The sequence below is a fragment of the Trachinotus anak genome, unplaced genomic scaffold, assembly GCF_046630095.1.
Source record: "Trachinotus anak isolate AG129_WGS33_773 ecotype Australia unplaced genomic scaffold, CSIRO_AGI_Tana_v1 ptg000001l, whole genome shotgun sequence".
NCBI classification, from domain to species: Eukaryota; Metazoa; Chordata; class Actinopteri; order Carangiformes; family Carangidae; genus Trachinotus; species Trachinotus anak.
The window spans coordinates 9,942,584-9,960,479 of record NW_027273852.1 but is presented as its reverse complement, the minus strand read 5'-3'; the positions used below and the strand labels follow the sequence as shown (position 1 = coordinate 9,960,479).

Genomic DNA, 17,896 nt, shown 5'->3' with positions numbered 1-17,896 from the left:
TGATAAAATCATAAAAAGGAAATGCTGCAGAAAACAGGATATTAAATGTGCGGTTCGGCTCCCTCAGCTGCAAACAAGGAGGATGTTCTTATGAAGCGCTGCTGTCGTCTGATTCTGCACACACATGTTCCCACTGGCAGGTTTTAAGATTTTCTCCTCTTGTAATTTTCAGAGAAGCCTTTCACACATCTCATAAATATTTGGGTTGGCCAATGGCCTTGTTCAGCTGTGCATGTGCTGTCTCTCTAACGCCCTCTCTTCCTGTACACTGGTTGGTAATGCTGCAGTTTGGGGTGAAGTCATCTGAGCAACAGCTGGTCCTCCTCCTCAAACCCTTCAAGAAACACTCACCGTTTCTAAAACCCACTTCCCCTTGCCATCGCGTCAGCGAAATAAAGCCACACAACATGTAACACTTGGCTTCAGTTTGACTTAATGAAGTGATAGTGTTAAGAATGATTGGCTATTGATTCTTCCGTACGTCCTCAGGCAATTAAAGGATCTAAGGGACATCACAAGGCTGAGGTGCAACAGCAGAGACACAGATAAGGGACTTTAGGGAGCATCTTGTGAAAATCTGCTTGAACTCAGCATTGCTCAGTGCTGTTCTAGTGATCCTGAGCAGGCTAGTCTGTGTTTGTGAGAAAGGATAGCTTCTCACGTCACACTGCAATTTAATACTGCATTTGTCCACTTTTAAAGTCTTTTATACCCGCTATACCCAAGTGACATTTATGACGTGGTTGCGTTATCTGTTCTGAACAAGAAAACACTCACAGTCCCCCTGGTATCTCTCTTGGTGATTGCGTTATTATCAACAAGCCAAATCAAATATTTTTTTCTTATCCAAAATCACAATTTGCCTTGTAGGGTTTTAGATACGGTGCAGCATAAGAAAACCTCAACCCTTAGACCTTTTATTCGAATAAGAAGAACTCCCCGAAAAAAGTTTTATGATTGTGTTCCTCTGGGTAGAGATTTAACTCCCAAAACCATCACAGTACGAGGGATTTCACTTCTGGTTTCTAACTGTCCTTGAAAGATGATCATGGTCCATACGTCAGTGTTGTAATGTGCGGGAATATTGTGTGTAAAAAATGTGTAACAACAGATTTCCCTTTATGTGTCAAGTTTCTCTCTGTTAAGTAGCTTGAAAGCTCAGTGTATCTGTGTATGTATTTGTGATTTCAGTCTTTCCAGAGTGCTGTGGGACAAGATGAGGCAACTCCAGACTCTCTGAAGAACACCATCCTCTCCACCTTCGAGCCTCTGCACAAGTTCCACACAGGTTTTCTCAGGGAGGTGGAGCAGAGGCTGGCTCTGTGGTGAGAGTCCCCGAACCCCCCCACCCCACCCCCACCCCACCCCCACACATATTCCCCGCAGGGTTAAGAACAAGTCCAGTGATATGCTGATTTGGGTTTGGTCAACTCTGCCACAACTTCTGCCCAATTTTATAATGAGTTTTATTGGCATTTAGTCTGACAGGGCAGCCTGATCTCCTTGGTTGACCCAAGGAGCTATCGTCTCCATGGCAACAGTCGTGCTGCACCATGGCTGGCCTTTTCTTGCCCGTGGGTTTCTGCTGTCTGATCTCCTTAATGATGTTGTGCTTTATCCAACACACACTGAATCACACACACACATTCAGACATGCAGACAGTGATGCATAAAGCCTACAGGCATGAACTGCAGACATGCAGTATAATACAGTATTTTTATTTCAAAGCCTGTGTTGGCTCGTCATCGTTAGAACTCCAAATTAAAGCTGGAAGTGATATTAAGGCGAAGCTGCTGATAAGAACCACATTCAAATGTGTATGCAAATTATCCAGCACTTCGTATCTCTTTCATGGCTTTGCATATTCAAATATTACATTAGATACTGTATGTACCTTTGTCAGTGGGACCACGATTAGAAAGTTGTCTGTCATGTATGAAGAGGAATGTGTTTTACAGACTAACATATGTTTCCCTAAGGCTACTGCTAAATGCTGTTCCAAATTAAAAAAAATATTCTGAATGAATCCAGTAATGGCAGCCCATTACTAATGCTCCCTGTATGCGGAAAGTCATTCTCAAGGGAGACACCTGCTGGTGGGTCTCTCTGAAAGTTTAAAGAGCTCCCTCCAACTTCAGTGGAATTTTTCTTCCAAATGGTGACACTCATCTGAAAAATCAATGAGCTTTAAGGTCTTTTGTGTAGCTTAGTCAATTACATTACTGTCTACAATAATATGGTTTATTTATATTGCAACTATCAAAACCAGATGTCACAAACTGCTTTACGAGTACAAAGTAAAAACTAGACAGATTCACCCAAATGAAATTAGGTTATTAACAAAAGGCCTATGATGAAAATAAAATGCAGAGGCAACGTAAAAGCAGAAATAAAAGAGGTTATAAAAAAAAAAAAACAACCTATGATAAAAACATGTTGTCAGGGATATGAAAGAAGACACTAATTTTGCAAGTCTGGGTTAGTCAAACCAAAGTTGAGGTGATTTAAAAGCAAAACCATGATCCAAACAATGACTATGATGTTTCAGAGATAAAAACTGATGTTCCCTATTTCAGGGAAGGACGTTCCAATGCTCACATCAAAGGAGACTACCAGCGCATTGGAGATGTCATGTTGAAGAACCTTCAGGGTTTAAAGGTGAGGTGAAACTTCATGTAAAACGCTTACATATCTGTAATGACGGTAATGCTTTGACACTCATGTGTGTGCCATTTTCCAAACTTAAATCTGTCCATAGCCACTGACAGCAAACCTGCACAAGCAGTCTGAAGTTCTGCTGGAGCTGGAGAAGGCGTGCAGGGCGTCCCGCAAGTTGGAGGGTCTCTGCAGGGACTTTGAGCTGCAAAAGGTCTGTTACATCCCCCTCAACGTCTTCATCCTGCGGCCTCTGCACCGCCTCAGTCACTACAAGCAGATCCTGGAGCGCCTGTGTAAACACTACCCGGCTACTCACGTGGACTTCAGGGACTGCAGAGGTACTACGCTCACACCAATGTTTGTAGGTCAACAAAATAATCTAACAGAGGATGTCCAATGATCTCTTACCCACGGTTGGTCTGTAGCTGCTCTGGCAGATGTGTCTGAGGTGGTGGACCAGCTCCAGGGAAGCCTGGTCAAGATGGAGAACTTCCAGAAGCTTTTGGAGTTGAAGAAGGATTTGATTGGTGTTGACAATCTTGTTGTTCCCGGTCGGGTGAGTTTAACCCTTGAAGGATTTTAATTCTCTATCTGACTTCCGAACCTGTTTTTTGACAGATATCCTGTATAGCATGTGTCTGATAATAAAAGATGCATGTTTTTCATTTGTTTTTGTTTTTGTTTTCTCTCTCAGGAGTTCATCAGGTTAGGCTGCCTCAGCAAACTGTCTGGAAAAGGCCTGCAGCAACGAATGTTTTTCCTGGTAACACCCACTTTCTCAGAGTCTCAGATATCACTAATCTAATTATTAACCTAAGTGAGCTCAGAAATAAAAATAATCTTGCTTTTATCTTTTCCAGCTATGCATTACCCAGGTGGTGTTGGCAGATGTATTACAGATGTTCTTATTGAGGAAAAATAACATGTTGTTGTGGCATGCAGTTGTTTGCTTTGGTTAGAATAACAATAAAAATGTATGGCGGAGCAGTTTGCTGATTATGACAAGTTGTTTGTGTCTCCTGAGAATTATTTATAGGAATATGTGCATTTAATTTAACCAAAAAAAAAGATTCAATGAAATTTGATTGGAAAGATTGTTCATTTCTGTTTTCTCTGTCCCTCTCTGTGCCTCTCTGCCGATAGTTCAACGACGTCATTTTGTACACAAGTCGAGGGATGACGGCGACCAATCAGTTCAAAGTGCACGGGCAGCTGCCGCTCCATGGCATGACAGTAAGAGCTGTGTCTCTTAGCTTCAAACGCCTGTCACCAGTTTGTCATTACTGCAAATAAACTGCTTCCAACAGCTGAACTGCAGCTCTTTTAGTGTCTGCCTCCACCCCAAGACACACACACACACAGACACACATTCAGTCGCAGTCACACAGGCACACATTCAGGACAACTGTCTTCTCTCTCACTTCCCTTTCATCCTCACTCCCTCCTTCTCTGCCTTTCTGTCTATTTTGGTTCTTGCTGTCCTAGATACCGCCGCTCTCTAATGTTGTTTCTGTGTCTCTGTGTTCTTCTTCCAGATCAGAGAGAGTGAGGATGAGTGGGGTGTGCCTCACGCCTTCACACTGGTTGGACAGCGCCAGTCGGTGGTGGTGGCAGCAAGGTAAAAACAGTGGCTGTCAACACGCAGACACCTTGTACCTCGACCTTAAAATTAACCTGAAGTTCCTGTGTGCGCAATTTGGAGTCAGAGTCAGGATTTGGAGCCGTTTGAGAATCACAAGATGTGCACTTATGTCAGATTCAGTTCCCAGTTCTCATAAATGATGCAAACTTATATAAGTCATATACATTATCAGAAAAGATGTGATTCCCACAGTTTTTTGTCACACTTGCTCACTTTTAATCACAGAGAGTTCACAGCAATTATGATTTATGGTCAGAGATGCAGACTCATGGGCCATCCTCCAAACATTTTTGAATACATTATTTTTCCAAAGTTACTTTGAATGCTGTTGCTAACTTCAGCAAGTCCTGAAAAAAAACAACACAAAAAAAGCATGTTTTGGGGGGGTTAAAAAAAGCATGAAATCCATATTTTATTTACATTCAATATTCTTCAAATAGATGCTGAATTCAACATCAATCAAAGAAAAGGCAGTCACCTTGATAAGTAGTTATATAATAATGATCATGTTTTTATACAATATGTTCTTGAATATTAGCTTTGCACTTTTTTTTCTGTGGCACAAAAAAAAAAGGGTATGATTTTCTTCCGTATTCAAAGGAATATTTTGCTGATCCAGTTTCCAATAATGAGCAGATGGAGTCTTAGTGTCTTTTTAAGGAAAATTTGGCAGGACACCTGGACTAACGTGGCTCAAACTTGTGATATTCCTGTTGATGGGACTATTTCTAACCACCAGGCTTTCCTGCTGTGACTCATGCCTGTTTGGCTCAAAGAACATGCTGAGCACTTTTTCCTGTTGTGTGTTTTTCACTCTAGTTCACTAACAGAGATGGAGAAGTGGATGGAGGACATAAAGATGGCGATAGAGACGGCAAAAACCAGCAACGGGCCTTCATCTGACCTGCTGACCAGTAATCTGACAGACAGCAGTAAGTTACCGCATGAACACACAGTTGAATATGAAATGTATAATTCAGTTTTGAGTGCTGCCCAACAAAGAATGAAAAAACAGTGGACAAACAGTCACAGACTGAATTGATGTGATTTGTGAATGATCTGACACTGTCTGTGTTTGAGCACCCCTCTCCCCTCATCACCCTGCTCATTGACTAGCAGTAACAACCTCCTGACTTTCCCAGAATGCCCTGAGGACTCCTCGGTGGAGGCGGAGTCTGAAGACGACATGACCACGTCGCACACCTCGCTGGACAAGCCCGCCCCTCACCGTGGTAACACCATGGTGCACGTGTGCTGGCACAGGAACACCAGTGTGTCCATGGTGGACTTTAGCATAGCTGTGGAGGTACCAGCCAAACCTCAGCACTCAGCCTCAGACCTGCCCCTCCCCTCCTGCCTCGCTGTTTTCTTTCTCTGTTTCTGAGTGTGTGCCGTATCTGAATACACTTTGATTATCTCTCAGTGGGAACAGTATCCTCCTGTGCTGCGCTTCATCACCTTCACTATGCTCAATGATATATTTTTATTGCTAGTGTGAGCTAATGAACTAAAATGATTTTAAGGCTCAACCTTTTTCATTATTCATTTTTCACAGTAAAGCTACACTGCGAGAACTTGATTAATCTTTTTCTACTAAGAACTCAAAGATAGATCATCAGCAGCTCCGTCAGATTTTCTCCTAATTTTTCTCTTTACTTAGTGTCACCGAGATTTTCCAAGCTGTGCTAGCTGTCACATTATTTTCACATTGTTAATGTAAAAATATTGATTATGGCCACTTTAAAGGAGCTATTTTTGAGTTTTGCTATTGCTACATAGCTAACGTTAGCATTAACAGCTCTTCACTTACCACTCTTGCCAAGACCCTCAGCCATCATTGAGATAACAATACAAGAGGTTATAATACGCCCTCTGAGCAGTATTGGAAAGTGACGAGACAGTCCAACTGGGCAGGGGCTAGCTGGTTAGCTTGCTAACTTCAGTAGGAGAAAAGAAGGTGATAGAAGAGGGTTGACCTCCACCAGAGACAGTTCTTTGTGAGTAAAGGAATGAAGTTTGATGCTGAACTCAACATTACTTCTAGACTGGTAAATAAACAGCTGTGAATGCAAACACTGGCTATGTAGCAATAGCAAAACTTACAAATAGCTCCTGTAAATTTTGACCTGATGATGGCACTAAATGAGACGTTAAGGAAGGGATCACCAATTTAATTACAATTATAAATGCAACCTGCTATGATTGACCTCTTTCACAGTGTTGCATTTTTTTCACATAGTCATTTGATGCTCGTTTTTATTTTTATTATAAAATGTTCAGCTATAGCAGCTTAAAAATATTTTAAGATATTATTGTATTCAAAATCACACATTGTTTACATCCATGCTAGCTAATATTCTTCTTCTCTACTTTCTGTGTTTGTTTGCACATTACCGCCAACAACTGTCAATCAGCAGAATGGCGTGAAACCAACAGTAGGAAGTGAATCATGTCCCCCTCACACTTGTACACGTGCATGTGCATGTGCATTCTCAACAATACAAACAAAACGGCACACCCCCCTCTTGTGAAAGCATTGCTCTGCAGTAACAAAACTAGACGAAAACTACCCAGCCTACCTTGAAAACATCTGCTCTTTTTAGAAACTTTGTTCTTTGCAGATTGTTGGAAACAGAAAAGTTGAGCCTTAAAGATTTTGCATCAGTATTGTTCAGCTATTTTTATAACCACCTAAACGTTCACCATAAGTCACTGTATGTTTAAGGCGCTTTATTTGCTCTTGCTTTTTTCAGCCTCAGTGAAAATACTGTTCCCACCTTTCCCTCCTCTGGCTAACAGTAGTCAGCCTGACAACCTTATCTAATCTCACAACTGCTGCTTTCCTGTGTGTTTCTGTCCTTCTTCTCCCCTCCTGGCACTTGAAATCTCCGATTTTCTATAAATAGAGAGAGAGCAGTACGTAGATGTGCTAAACGTCCTCATCTCACACTAACAGAACAGATCCTGTTTTGGGATGTAGCCTCCCTACAACCCAGCTGTGTCCTGATCTAGTTCTGCTCTTCCTCTGTAACAACGTCCTCTTCACAGCCTTGCCTGGACACACCGTCGGCCTCCGTGTTAACCCCTGTCACTGCATGCCTGTGTTTCACCTACTCAGTCTCTGTGTTTCTGTCCTTCCCTCCCTGTCTGTTTTTTTTTCTCTCTGTCTCTCTCTTTTCCCCATGCGTCTGTGCGTTCCTCCGTGGTAGAGGACCCTAGTCCAGTCAGTGAGAATATGGCCCCCATGGTGGGGCCCCCCAGTGGCCAGGGACCAGTGCCTCTGTCTGTTATCTGCTGGTACCGTGTTCAGAGCCTCTCCTTTAGTGAATCCTGCAGGAGTCTAGAGGTAAAAGAGCCAGGCAGACAGGAGAGGCCCTGTGTGTGTGTTTACTTGAACTGCACCATAGGAAGCAATGTTACAACGTGCTTGATAGAAATAAAAAAATGGAATAGAAGTAGCTGTGGTGCCTCATATTGTATAGATTAGTGATACATCCATTGATTTTATAGACATTTGAGACTGACAATTGAAGATTCAAAATTAAATTGATGGTAGAAACACCATGATCATAAATCATAATGTAACAGAAGAGACAAAAACTGTTGCCAGTTGCTCTCAGCACATTTCCTTTTCTAGGGTTAGTTTGTCTTTTAAACCAGTGATTCCCAACCAGGGGTACTCAGGGGGTACTTCTGCATCTTACAGGGTGTGAGGAATAAAAATTCTAAAAAAATATGGGTAAAAAAAAAATTTGTGTGAGGTTTATTTATAATCTGATATATTTATTTTCACAATAACCAGTAAACTAACAGCCATTGCAATAGGCCAACTGTGCAGGACATACCTCCCACCAACCTAAATCTGGTATTATAGCACCCTATCACCAAGTATCAATGCAAACCCCAATACCTTCACATCAGTAATTCCAGGATCAATGTCTGTATTTTAACAACATCCACTTTTACATAATTAACTGTTTTAGGTCATTTTAAAATGTGTTTTTAACAGGAGAGGTTGGTAGTTAGAGTATCTCACTAATTTGATGGGGCTGCGTGGGTATGTCAGACAAACAAGTTTGGGAACCACAGTTTAAAACATTGTTAGAAAGTAAAACATTATCAGAAGGATACAGTGCTAAGGAACAGTACATTTATAGTACAATATAAGAATAGAAGTTAACTTTCATGAGCCGTCCTCAACGTTTTACAGTTAAAAAACATATTTAGCTAGTCATCTTACAGTATAATGTGTATGATTTTGTGTAGTTGTAGATTTAAAATTTGTTTTTTTCCTCCTTTGTAGAATCAGCTGTCAGGAAATTTACTGAGGAAGTTCAAGAACAGCAATGGCTGGCAGAAGCTCTGGGTGGTCTTCACCAACTTCAGCCTGTTTTTCTACAAGTCTCACCAGGTGATGAACCCTCAGCTTCTGCTGTTTGTCCAGTGAACACACCACAACCTCTCCCACATCCACTCCCCTCCTCACTCTGTGCCTGTCAAAGTGTTTACCCTCCTCTGGGCTTAAAAGCGTCACACCCCTGTATTGAATGTCAAATCTCTGTGCTGTGTTAGAGGGGAACACACTTTCCCAGGCACTTTATCATCTCACCTTTTGCCTCAGAAAATGTTTGTGCAACAGACACTGTGAGTTTTAAATTTCCTCAAGAAAGTTTGAAAGACTATAATCAATACAAAGCAAATGTTGTACTTCAAAAAACTTCTTATCTACAACCATCAGCCCCACTTTGAATGAATTGGCATGTTGGCAGTAGAGTGGAAGGGAATAGGGACAGTATTGACATCAAATTGGTAGTGGTTCGTAAAAAGTTCAATAAGCTGTAGCTTCTGCCTCCCTTTTAAAACAGTAGAAAAAATGTACGCTATATTTCAGTAGTGTGAAGTAGCAAAGTACTATACTTAAGTACAATTTTGAGTGACTTTTACTTGAATATTTTCATTTTGTCTTTGTCTTTTTATTTATACTTTTATTTATACTCCTTTATACTAAATTTTTACTTAACATGTCAAATGTTTATTGTTACTTTTCAGATTAAGATTTTGCATAATGGAATAATCTTATAAAATACTATGCAAATTTTAAGATTAACTTTTTGGCTCTTGAACTCACATAACATTTCCTAGTTGGGGATTGTCATGTTTCAGATGCCTGTGAGTTGTTAGCAGTTCCTCTCACATGGTCAGTTTTAATATTAAGGGCTTAAAGATGTAAAACTATGCCAAAAGATCTGAGAATATGCCAAAAAAATACAAATTTGCGTATAACAGAGTGTAATATGTATATAATATATTTTGTGGTTTTGTCACTTTCACTTCTGAATACTTCTTCCACCACTGGCTTTGGTTCATAGTTTTATGCTGTGCTACTCTGTTTTACTGGGAATAATTGCCTATTTTAATTAATTGTTTGTTTTTCTCTCATCCAAATTGTTTATTGTAATTATTATCATTACACAAACACGTTTCAATATCAATTCAGTGTCACTTACTATGTCTGTTTCTCCTTAGGATGATTATCCACTGGCCAGCCTTCCTCTGCTCGGTTACTCAGTCACCATCCCCTCAGAGTCTGAAAACATCCACAAGGACTATGTCTTCAAACTGCATTTCAAGTCCCACATCTATTATTTCCGAACGGAGAGTGAATATTCGTTTGAGAGGTAAAGAGGCGTTATCATTCGCACTCATATTTACTAAATGTTTTTGCTGCTGTTGTGGCATTGTGGATATCAGAAGACTGATAAAGACATCTGTGTCTGCCCGCAGGTGGATGGAGGTCATCCGCAGTGCTACAGTCCCTTCCAGTCGCACTCGTGTGCTGAACAGCAAAGAGTCCCATCCTCACTGAGTTGACTAGTTTCCACACGCTGTCTCCTTCGGGTGGCATCCGCCCTTCCTGTCCCCGTGGACTCTTTGCTTTTCTTTTCTACACATATCTGGGACATTTGTACATGTGTCCATGCACATTTGGTGCTTTTTAATGCTTTAATGGTGACATGTCCGCTGGTTTAGACTGCATCAGAGACTGCATTTTTTGGCATTTTTACTCTCAACTCTGAAACCTCTTTTTAAGGATGTCATTTTATACTGTTTTCTAATGGTCTGAACCACTTCCTATCTTTCTGATTTTACATTTTGTCATTGGTTGTTTTTACAGCAGTAACATGTTGATATAGATATTCAGCATTCTTTCTTAGATGGTTAAACTATCATTTCATTGTCATAACATTTTTGTCTACTTGTTCACTTTACTGAAAACAGCTGCTTTGAAAATGTCCTGCAACTTCAGTGCCAAACTGGTTTATATCAATGTCCTGGACTTTTTAATGCTATTTTGTTACATTGGGGATAAGGAGTGTCTCCTGTACTGTATACCATGACATTTTAAATCATGTAAAGCAGGCTTCCTTTTAAAGGTCAATGCTGTGTTCACCCCTGGCCCAGCACAATGTGTTCTTGTTAAAAAGAAGGTGATGAAAATAAGAAATTATTTTGTGGTATTATTGACTTAACCCTAGGATTGATCACAATGTGGCCAGAGGTAGCTGCCATCACCACTAATGCCATTTCAAGTAAAGTAAATATTCTATTTGCTGATGTTTGTTGTATGAATACGTCTCAGACTGTTTTCCTTTGTTTGTTTGTTTTTTTTAATTAACCTGAAGTTCCCCTTCAGCTGTATAACAAAATGTGAGACATGTTCATAATCATTGTATTATGAAGATGAGTGTAATTGAAAGCTTTAAGGATTATGTGTGAAACAAAATAGAGACTTTCAGTTCTAAGCGCTGTCGCCCTCACTGAACAAGGCTGCCTCCCGTATGCAGATCTTTTTATGGGTTCAAAATGAATGGAAATATGCATTTGACAGGGTTTTGCAGTGAAGCAAATGAGATGGATAACCTCAGTTCTGCTTAGAATTGCAGTGTTTTTTCCAAACAACAGAGAGCTCTTTGGAAATGAAAGCAATAAAAAAGAACTTATTCCGACTCTGACTTGGGTTACTTGTGTTTTGTTGCAGCTCAAAGGCAGGAGAGGGAAATGGACATGAAAGGCATCTCTTCAGTGTGTTTACAGGCATCACCTACAGAGGGCATCATTGATCAACAAGTTTGGTTCAGCCACACTAAAATACCTGGTGTAGTGTGGTCTATAGAAATACAAGCTATAAGATGCCAAAATGTAAATAGATTTTATTCAATTATGCATTTAAACCTGCACATAGCTCTTCATGTTTCAGCAGGGCGGCTGCTGCTTAGCCCAGCTTCGCAAACACTGGTGCCACATGATTTCTGCTAGTCATGATACCTAATGTGATCACAGTCATGAATAGGAACAACCAATACTGCTCATGTGTATTCTTATTTATTTCTCAGCCTCATTTGAGAAAGTCTGAAAGTCATATTCACCCTGCGTTAGATGACAACGATGAAAGCTATTCAGTGTCTTGACAAAGGAGTAAAAATAATTTCAAAAGAAGGGTTATCTATTAAACAACGTTCAACTATTAAAATAGTGTGTTTCAGGCACCACACCCTCTTACTAACCTAGTCTGCTGCCTCAGTGTGAAGAGATCAGTGTGTGGAGTACAGTTAATTGGAGAGAGTACTTTTTTTTTTAAATATGTGTGTATATATATATATATATATTTCATCTTCCCTTTATTTTCCTTTCTATTAAGAAGTAAATCTCCTCACAAGACCACAGAGCTCACTTGAATGACATTTTTCCTTCAAGCTGTTACCTACAGCATTAAAGTTAAGTTTAGGTGTTAACCAATCACAACTTTGAGGTTACCTTCAAAAAAGCCTTGGTTGTAGATCTAAATACTTCTTGATATGAACCCGCTTGTTCTGATTGTTCTGTAAAAACGTGAAAATGTGCTCTAATGTGAGTTAAAACAGTTTATTCAGATGCCAGAGAGACCAAAAAAGGAGGGGGAGTAACAGCCTAAACGGCATAATAAGCATATTCCCCAGAGTTGTGATTTTTGTATTCACGGGACGACACTGACTCAGTCACTCATGCTGTTGAACTGCCCGCTGTCCAAAGTCCAGGCCCAGCAGCTCACACACAGCCTGGAGTGGGCAGGCCTTTAAACCGGTAAGGGGCGGAGTGCGCCGAGGAGACAACCAGATTATACACCTCCTGACTGACGCCGGACGGCCAATGAAACACTTCTCAAGAGGATACTTTATTATGACAACAAGAGGTCGCAGGGAAGAAGGGCAGAGCTCCGGAACAATGCGGCACACGCTGACTTTTTGAAAGCGACAAGCATGAGACGGAGAGGTGGGAGTGAATCAGCGGCCGCACCAGCAACCGCAACATGACCCAGCTTTTTTCAGACTAGCGGAGCGCACTAGGTGTGGATCGGAGAGGCGGATAAACCTGGTGATGAATCATCTCTAAACCTCGTTCACTTCAACCCGCGGATCGGACGGTCATTGATGCAAAGTGGTGCGCAACGATGTCTACTCCCGCGCACCCGGAGACCAGGAAATTTACGCGCGGTCTGGGTAAACCTGGCACGGCGGCCGAACTCAGGCAAAGTGTCTCAGAGGTGGTGAGGACGTCCGTGCTGGTTGTAAGTACACACCTCCTCCTCCTCCTCCTCTTCCTCTTCATACCGCCGTGGTCAGTGGCTGACCTTAGTTCAGCTGGGTGGGAGCACATGTGGGCTTTTTAAAAGGAAAAACTCGGGCGATATTATGAGTGAGTGACCCTGACCTGTTTATGTGTGACAGTGAGTGGGAGGGAGTGATTGGGAATGAATAAATGATGGAGTATGTGGCAGAGAGATGATGGTGATTTTCAGGTGGAGTTCATACAGATCTAATGCACTTTGTAAGTTTTGATAAAACTCCACAAAGTCCTTCCAAACCTTTACTTTCATCCTCGTTTGTCTTAAGTATCTTATTTCCTGGAGAGGCTGTAAAGAATCAGTGCAAGGTCAAGGTGCTTTGTACTTGCTGTCAGTGAGGGCATCAGTTTCATAGGGATGCATCAAGATGACATAGTACCTGCTCGCAGGGGAAGGCACGTGGCTTCGGTTTCATGCCAAAGACCTGAAAGTGTCCAGTGAGAGTGGCATGATGCTGATTTGACCAACATCTGGACAACGAGGACCTGCAGTGCACCTCCTCGGTATCAGTTTTCCTCAGAGCCGAGCCCTTTTGTTGTGTCCAAGTGTGTTGGGTGTTTGGTGCTCCTTCCGATTGTTTCAGTTTTCCAGGAAGAAGTTGCTAGGTAACTGAAACAGACACCATCCAGGCTCTCTGTCAGGGAAATGGAATCCTGAGTCAGGATCCCAGACATCCAACCACACCTTCGTATTATTTATTCATTCTCACTCTGGTGCACTGCCAGAGACGCCTGAGGGAGGAGGGCAGAAAAGGACAAGTATGCACGTTGAGAAATCGACATGCTTAAGGAGGATTGAACTAACTTGTAGAAGCTCTGCTTGGGACTTTTTTTGTGTGTTAGTGTCAGCATGCAGTTCGCTTGTTGGTAAACTTGTGGGCAGAAACCTTTGAAAAGGGGGTGGGCGTTGATATTAAACAATTTTAGTGTTTTTGTAGCTCCAATAAGCCTACGGTCATCAGCAGATTATGAAACAGTGGGCCCCTGGACACAGACTTTTAAAAGCACACTTACACAGGAGCTGAGAGAGTGGATATTTAGCATCTCTTTGTGGCTGCATTTTCTCTCTTTGTGGTTATTTTGTGTCTCTTTGTGATCATTTTCTCTTTGTGTAACTTTTTTCCATTTCTTTGTGGTTGTTTCATGTCCATATGCAGTTGTTTTGTGTGACTTTGTGGCCATTTTGCATTTCTTTGTAGTCATTTCATCGACTGTCCAACAAGAAATGTTAACAGTCACTCTGGTTCTGGTCCATGGGAGCCATGCCACCCTTGGCCAACCATCTGGCCCTGCCCCTGGATGTGTGAGCTGTAGAAATGACCGTATGGCTGTGTTGTTGAGTTCAAGTGTTTGCTGAAGCCTCTCAGTGGGACAAGAATGTGACTGCACACTAGACCGCTGTCCACGCAGCTTATAATTAATTCCTCCATAAAGCATGTACATACCACAGCAGGAATAGAGGGGACTGTTGCGGGGACATAAAGGGAAGATTGTGGCCATTGTCCTATGATAATGTTGTTTTGACTTAAAACACAAATGTGTCTGTCTTTTAAGGCACCCAGAAACACATTACATAATTTAGATGATAAAATACAGTATAGTATGTACGTATCCACCAGTCATACAGAAGTTTCTCGGCTGTGTTTCGGAGTCAAGTGCACTGTGCTGCTCTCTTCCTCTCCCAGCAGTCTGTGCATTTTCGTGAAGGCGCACACTGGCCAGAGCCTCTTTGTTTATTGTTGCGGTGGAGAGCAGAGAGACTTGTAGCTGCTCTCAGCCCTCAGCTGAGCCATCCCTCTGTTCCTCCACACTTCAGGCATGCTGAGAACACTATTAGCTCCATGATAGCTGTCATCAGCTTTGAATTTGTTGGGCTGTTCATGCTCTTCCGTACGACAAAGGACACTGCCTTATCACCTTTACATGGAGTTAGAGCCGTGTGTAAAGTGTTTTGTTGTGGTTTTTCTTAGCTGTCTGCACTCAACACATAAATTTCATTCATGTATCAGCTGATGGGTATATAACAAATCAATGGCGGCTGGAAATGTTTAGTTAGTTTATACAGTGTATGAAGCAGCTGGGGGGGCGGTTGTGTAATTGTAATCAATAGTCCTAACTGCCTGCCACATAGTGGTGACACACTCAGATCCCGAGGGTTCCTGCTATGTGCCTGACCCGAGAGAGCTGTCCACCAGATGGGTGTTATTATTTTATGAAGGAATGATGCCATTAACCGCCCATGGCCAGCACATACACAACTGACTCACTGTGCAACCAGGAGGGAAAGTGGTGCTCTCGTGTGTGCTCTGAAAAAGAACATTAAAATGTTAGCAACATGAACAACTATCAACAATGAACACATGGTGCTGCTTAGTCTTGTTGTTTAGCATTAAACTTTGTGGGAAAAGTCCCATTTGCAAGCTAAACTGCTTTGACAAGATTCTCTGTGCCTCTTGGGGGTCTTTGTGTTTGTGAAAATGGCCAATTGACAATTTAGATTCTTCTTAATCTGTTTGGCAAGTGGACAGCATTCCCTGTCTTGTGTTTGCACCCAATTAACTTCAGCTTCCACATCAACAAGCAGAGGTCATTCATTCATCCTCCCACTCCTGATCTCTTTTACCTCGCCTTACCTGTGCGATCTGCATCATGGGACAGGCTACATTTTACGTTTTGTTTACTCAAGTCAACCATTGTCAGTAATGAGCCCCTGCTGCAGTACATAGCAGAAACCATGTTACATTTTGCGAGGTCAGCAGCACAAACCATGGCCTCTCCTACTCCTCTGCAGGAAGAAATACAGTACGCTCGACTTTTATAAGTCATCTTGATCTAATCTAACCTGCACAGGTGCGCTTTTTTGCTTTTTCAAGGTTTTGTAAATTTACCCAAGATGTGGGACTCCGAGGATTACCTCAGGTGGGTGTGTACTCTGTGTATTTTTATAGTAAGCAGCATCTGGGACTTTTTTCGACAACAAGTTTCGACATGTTCCTGCTTTGATCATTTGTAGAGATAAAGTCATGTTCTCTCATGCAGTGAAGCTGGATGTGTTCCTCATGACACTCAACAAAAATGCATTGGGTAGATTTTAAGATTAGTTGAGTGACTAGACCGGTAAGACAGTAAAGCAACCACTCTGTGGAGCTGACACTGGATGTCACATATGCTGCGGGCTCGAGCCGGTCAGAAGATTACAGGGCTGTCAGTGTTGTGCGAGGCCTAAGCAGCTTGACCTCCCTCTGTATTCCTCTGTCTGTCTGTCTCACTACAAGGCTTGTTGGTATCACACTAAAAGGGGTCCATAAACTGTCTTTGTTACTGTGACGGTAAATGCTACTCCCCAAGAACAAACCCAGGGGGGTAGAGATGGGAGAGCAGATGAGTTCTCTGAATGGGTTAATAATACATGAGGCTGCTCCAGTAACCAAAGCACCCATTAAAAGAAAGACACTCTCTCTTTTATGCTGTGGATTAGACAAGCCCAAAGCTTTGATACCTCTTGGTACAAAACTCCAAACTAAACACCTCAGTGTGTCTTTAGTATGTATAAATCTCACAGTTCAGAACATTAAATAATAAAGTCATGATTATGTTACATAACAGCAAACAGCTCTCACAGAATTTTTCAAATTTGTTTCACACATTCATCTGTTTGGCTAATACGTGCATATGGCCTGCAATAAATACCATTGTTGATAGTTATAACTCTTTGTACTGTTAGGATGGTTTCTACCTGTTAAAAGTTCTACAGGTTTTCAAAGGGAGTCTCGGAGAGAAAGACATGGGGCAAAGATACTGCATGAGGTAAAAAAGACAGGAGTATGCAGGTCATTATATCCAATATGAACATCCATAAACCCACTTTGAAATCATAAAAAAGGTGTGCCTTATAACTGCAGAACTTCAGTATCAGTAAGTAATGCGTAAGTAATTACTTACTAACTATTCCGCTGATAGTTGTCTGTACCTGCTATTTGTTATTAGCAAATTCGACATACCTGATTTTCCAAAATGTAAACACATAAATGCTAAAAAAAAAACAAAAAAACAGGACACTAGTTGTAGCTCACAGCAGCAGTTACTGAATCCATGGCAACATCATTCTTCCTGTTTCTTAAAAGTTTATATCCTTATACCTGTCTGTTTATATACTGATCATCACTCAGTTTAAGAAGAAGTGAGAAGTCCTGGCGCAGTATATTCAGATTACATGCTATTATGCTATGCAGTAACTTGGCTACAGTCCCCTCTACTTGGCATCTCAGGGGATGAGACACCTGTTAGCTCTTATAGAGTGTTGTAATCGTGCACTATTGTGTCTAAATGTTTAGAGTTTACAATAATTAAAATGAAAATATTTCAACCCTACAAGACCCAGGCATAAGCAGTGACACTTCTTGAAAGACTTCAAGAAAAGTGAGAAATACACACACCCATCAAACTCACTATAAAATGTGTCTGCTCGGGTTTGGGCATGCCTCTTGGCAGTTGTGGTTATAATCTAAACCAGATTTGCCACTCAGGGCTGTTTTAGTTAGAGTGGGAAGCCTGAGAGAATTTCAACTGAGCATATCAGGAGAATATAGAGCAAAAAAAAAAAAAAAAACTACGAAAATTTCCTCCATCCACCCCTGACCGACCCTGGTCAGTGCACATAAATACTGCAGTAGCAAAGCCAACTCAAATGATCCAGTGGCCAGACAGACAGATTTTATTCCAGTGCAAATGAAAACTGATTAAATATCATGGAGATGGATTGCACTTGGCTTATCTCTTTGGGACAGCTGATCTCAACTGCTGTTTTTTGTTTTGTTTTGTTTTTTTACAAACGCGTCATTGTGCTAGAATATATCTTAACCACACATCAAAATAAGTGTTAAATATGAACTTTGAGCCAAGACTAAATCCAAATAATTGGTTTGTGGTAACAT

At 41.4% G+C, this 17,896-nt stretch overlaps 2 protein-coding genes across 4 annotated transcripts in view; both read left to right on the top strand.

The window, feature by feature from the left end:
• LOC139619755 (FERM, ARHGEF and pleckstrin domain-containing protein 1-like) overlaps window positions 1-11,314 on the top strand; it is a 51,407-nt gene extending 40,093 nt beyond the window's left edge. The window contains exons 16-27 of the mRNA XM_071474942.1: window positions 1,192-1,325; window positions 2,578-2,659; window positions 2,760-2,997; window positions 3,085-3,215; window positions 3,354-3,422; window positions 3,803-3,892; window positions 4,195-4,277; window positions 5,121-5,233; window positions 5,444-5,607; window positions 8,605-8,712; window positions 9,828-9,979; window positions 10,086-11,314. Of these exons, the coding sequence (XP_071331043.1) occupies window positions 1,192-1,325; window positions 2,578-2,659; window positions 2,760-2,997; window positions 3,085-3,215; window positions 3,354-3,422; window positions 3,803-3,892; window positions 4,195-4,277; window positions 5,121-5,233; window positions 5,444-5,607; window positions 8,605-8,712; window positions 9,828-9,979; window positions 10,086-10,167 (1,446 nt within the window). The 3' untranslated portion in view covers window positions 10,168-11,314. The remainder of the gene's footprint in view (window positions 1-1,191; window positions 1,326-2,577; window positions 2,660-2,759; window positions 2,998-3,084; window positions 3,216-3,353; window positions 3,423-3,802; window positions 3,893-4,194; window positions 4,278-5,120; window positions 5,234-5,443; window positions 5,608-8,604; window positions 8,713-9,827; window positions 9,980-10,085) is intronic.
• A 1,135-nt stretch (window positions 11,315-12,449) lies between these two features.
• The window catches only part of LOC139619477 (dedicator of cytokinesis protein 9), a 78,470-nt gene continuing 73,023 nt past the window's right edge, over window positions 12,450-17,896 (top strand). For all 3 annotated transcript variants that reach the window (XM_071474925.1, XM_071474923.1, XM_071474919.1), the window contains exon 1: window positions 12,450-12,906. In XM_071474925.1, the coding sequence (XP_071331026.1) occupies window positions 12,790-12,906 (117 nt within the window). In that variant the 5' untranslated portion in view covers window positions 12,450-12,789. The remainder of the gene's footprint in view (window positions 12,907-17,896) is intronic.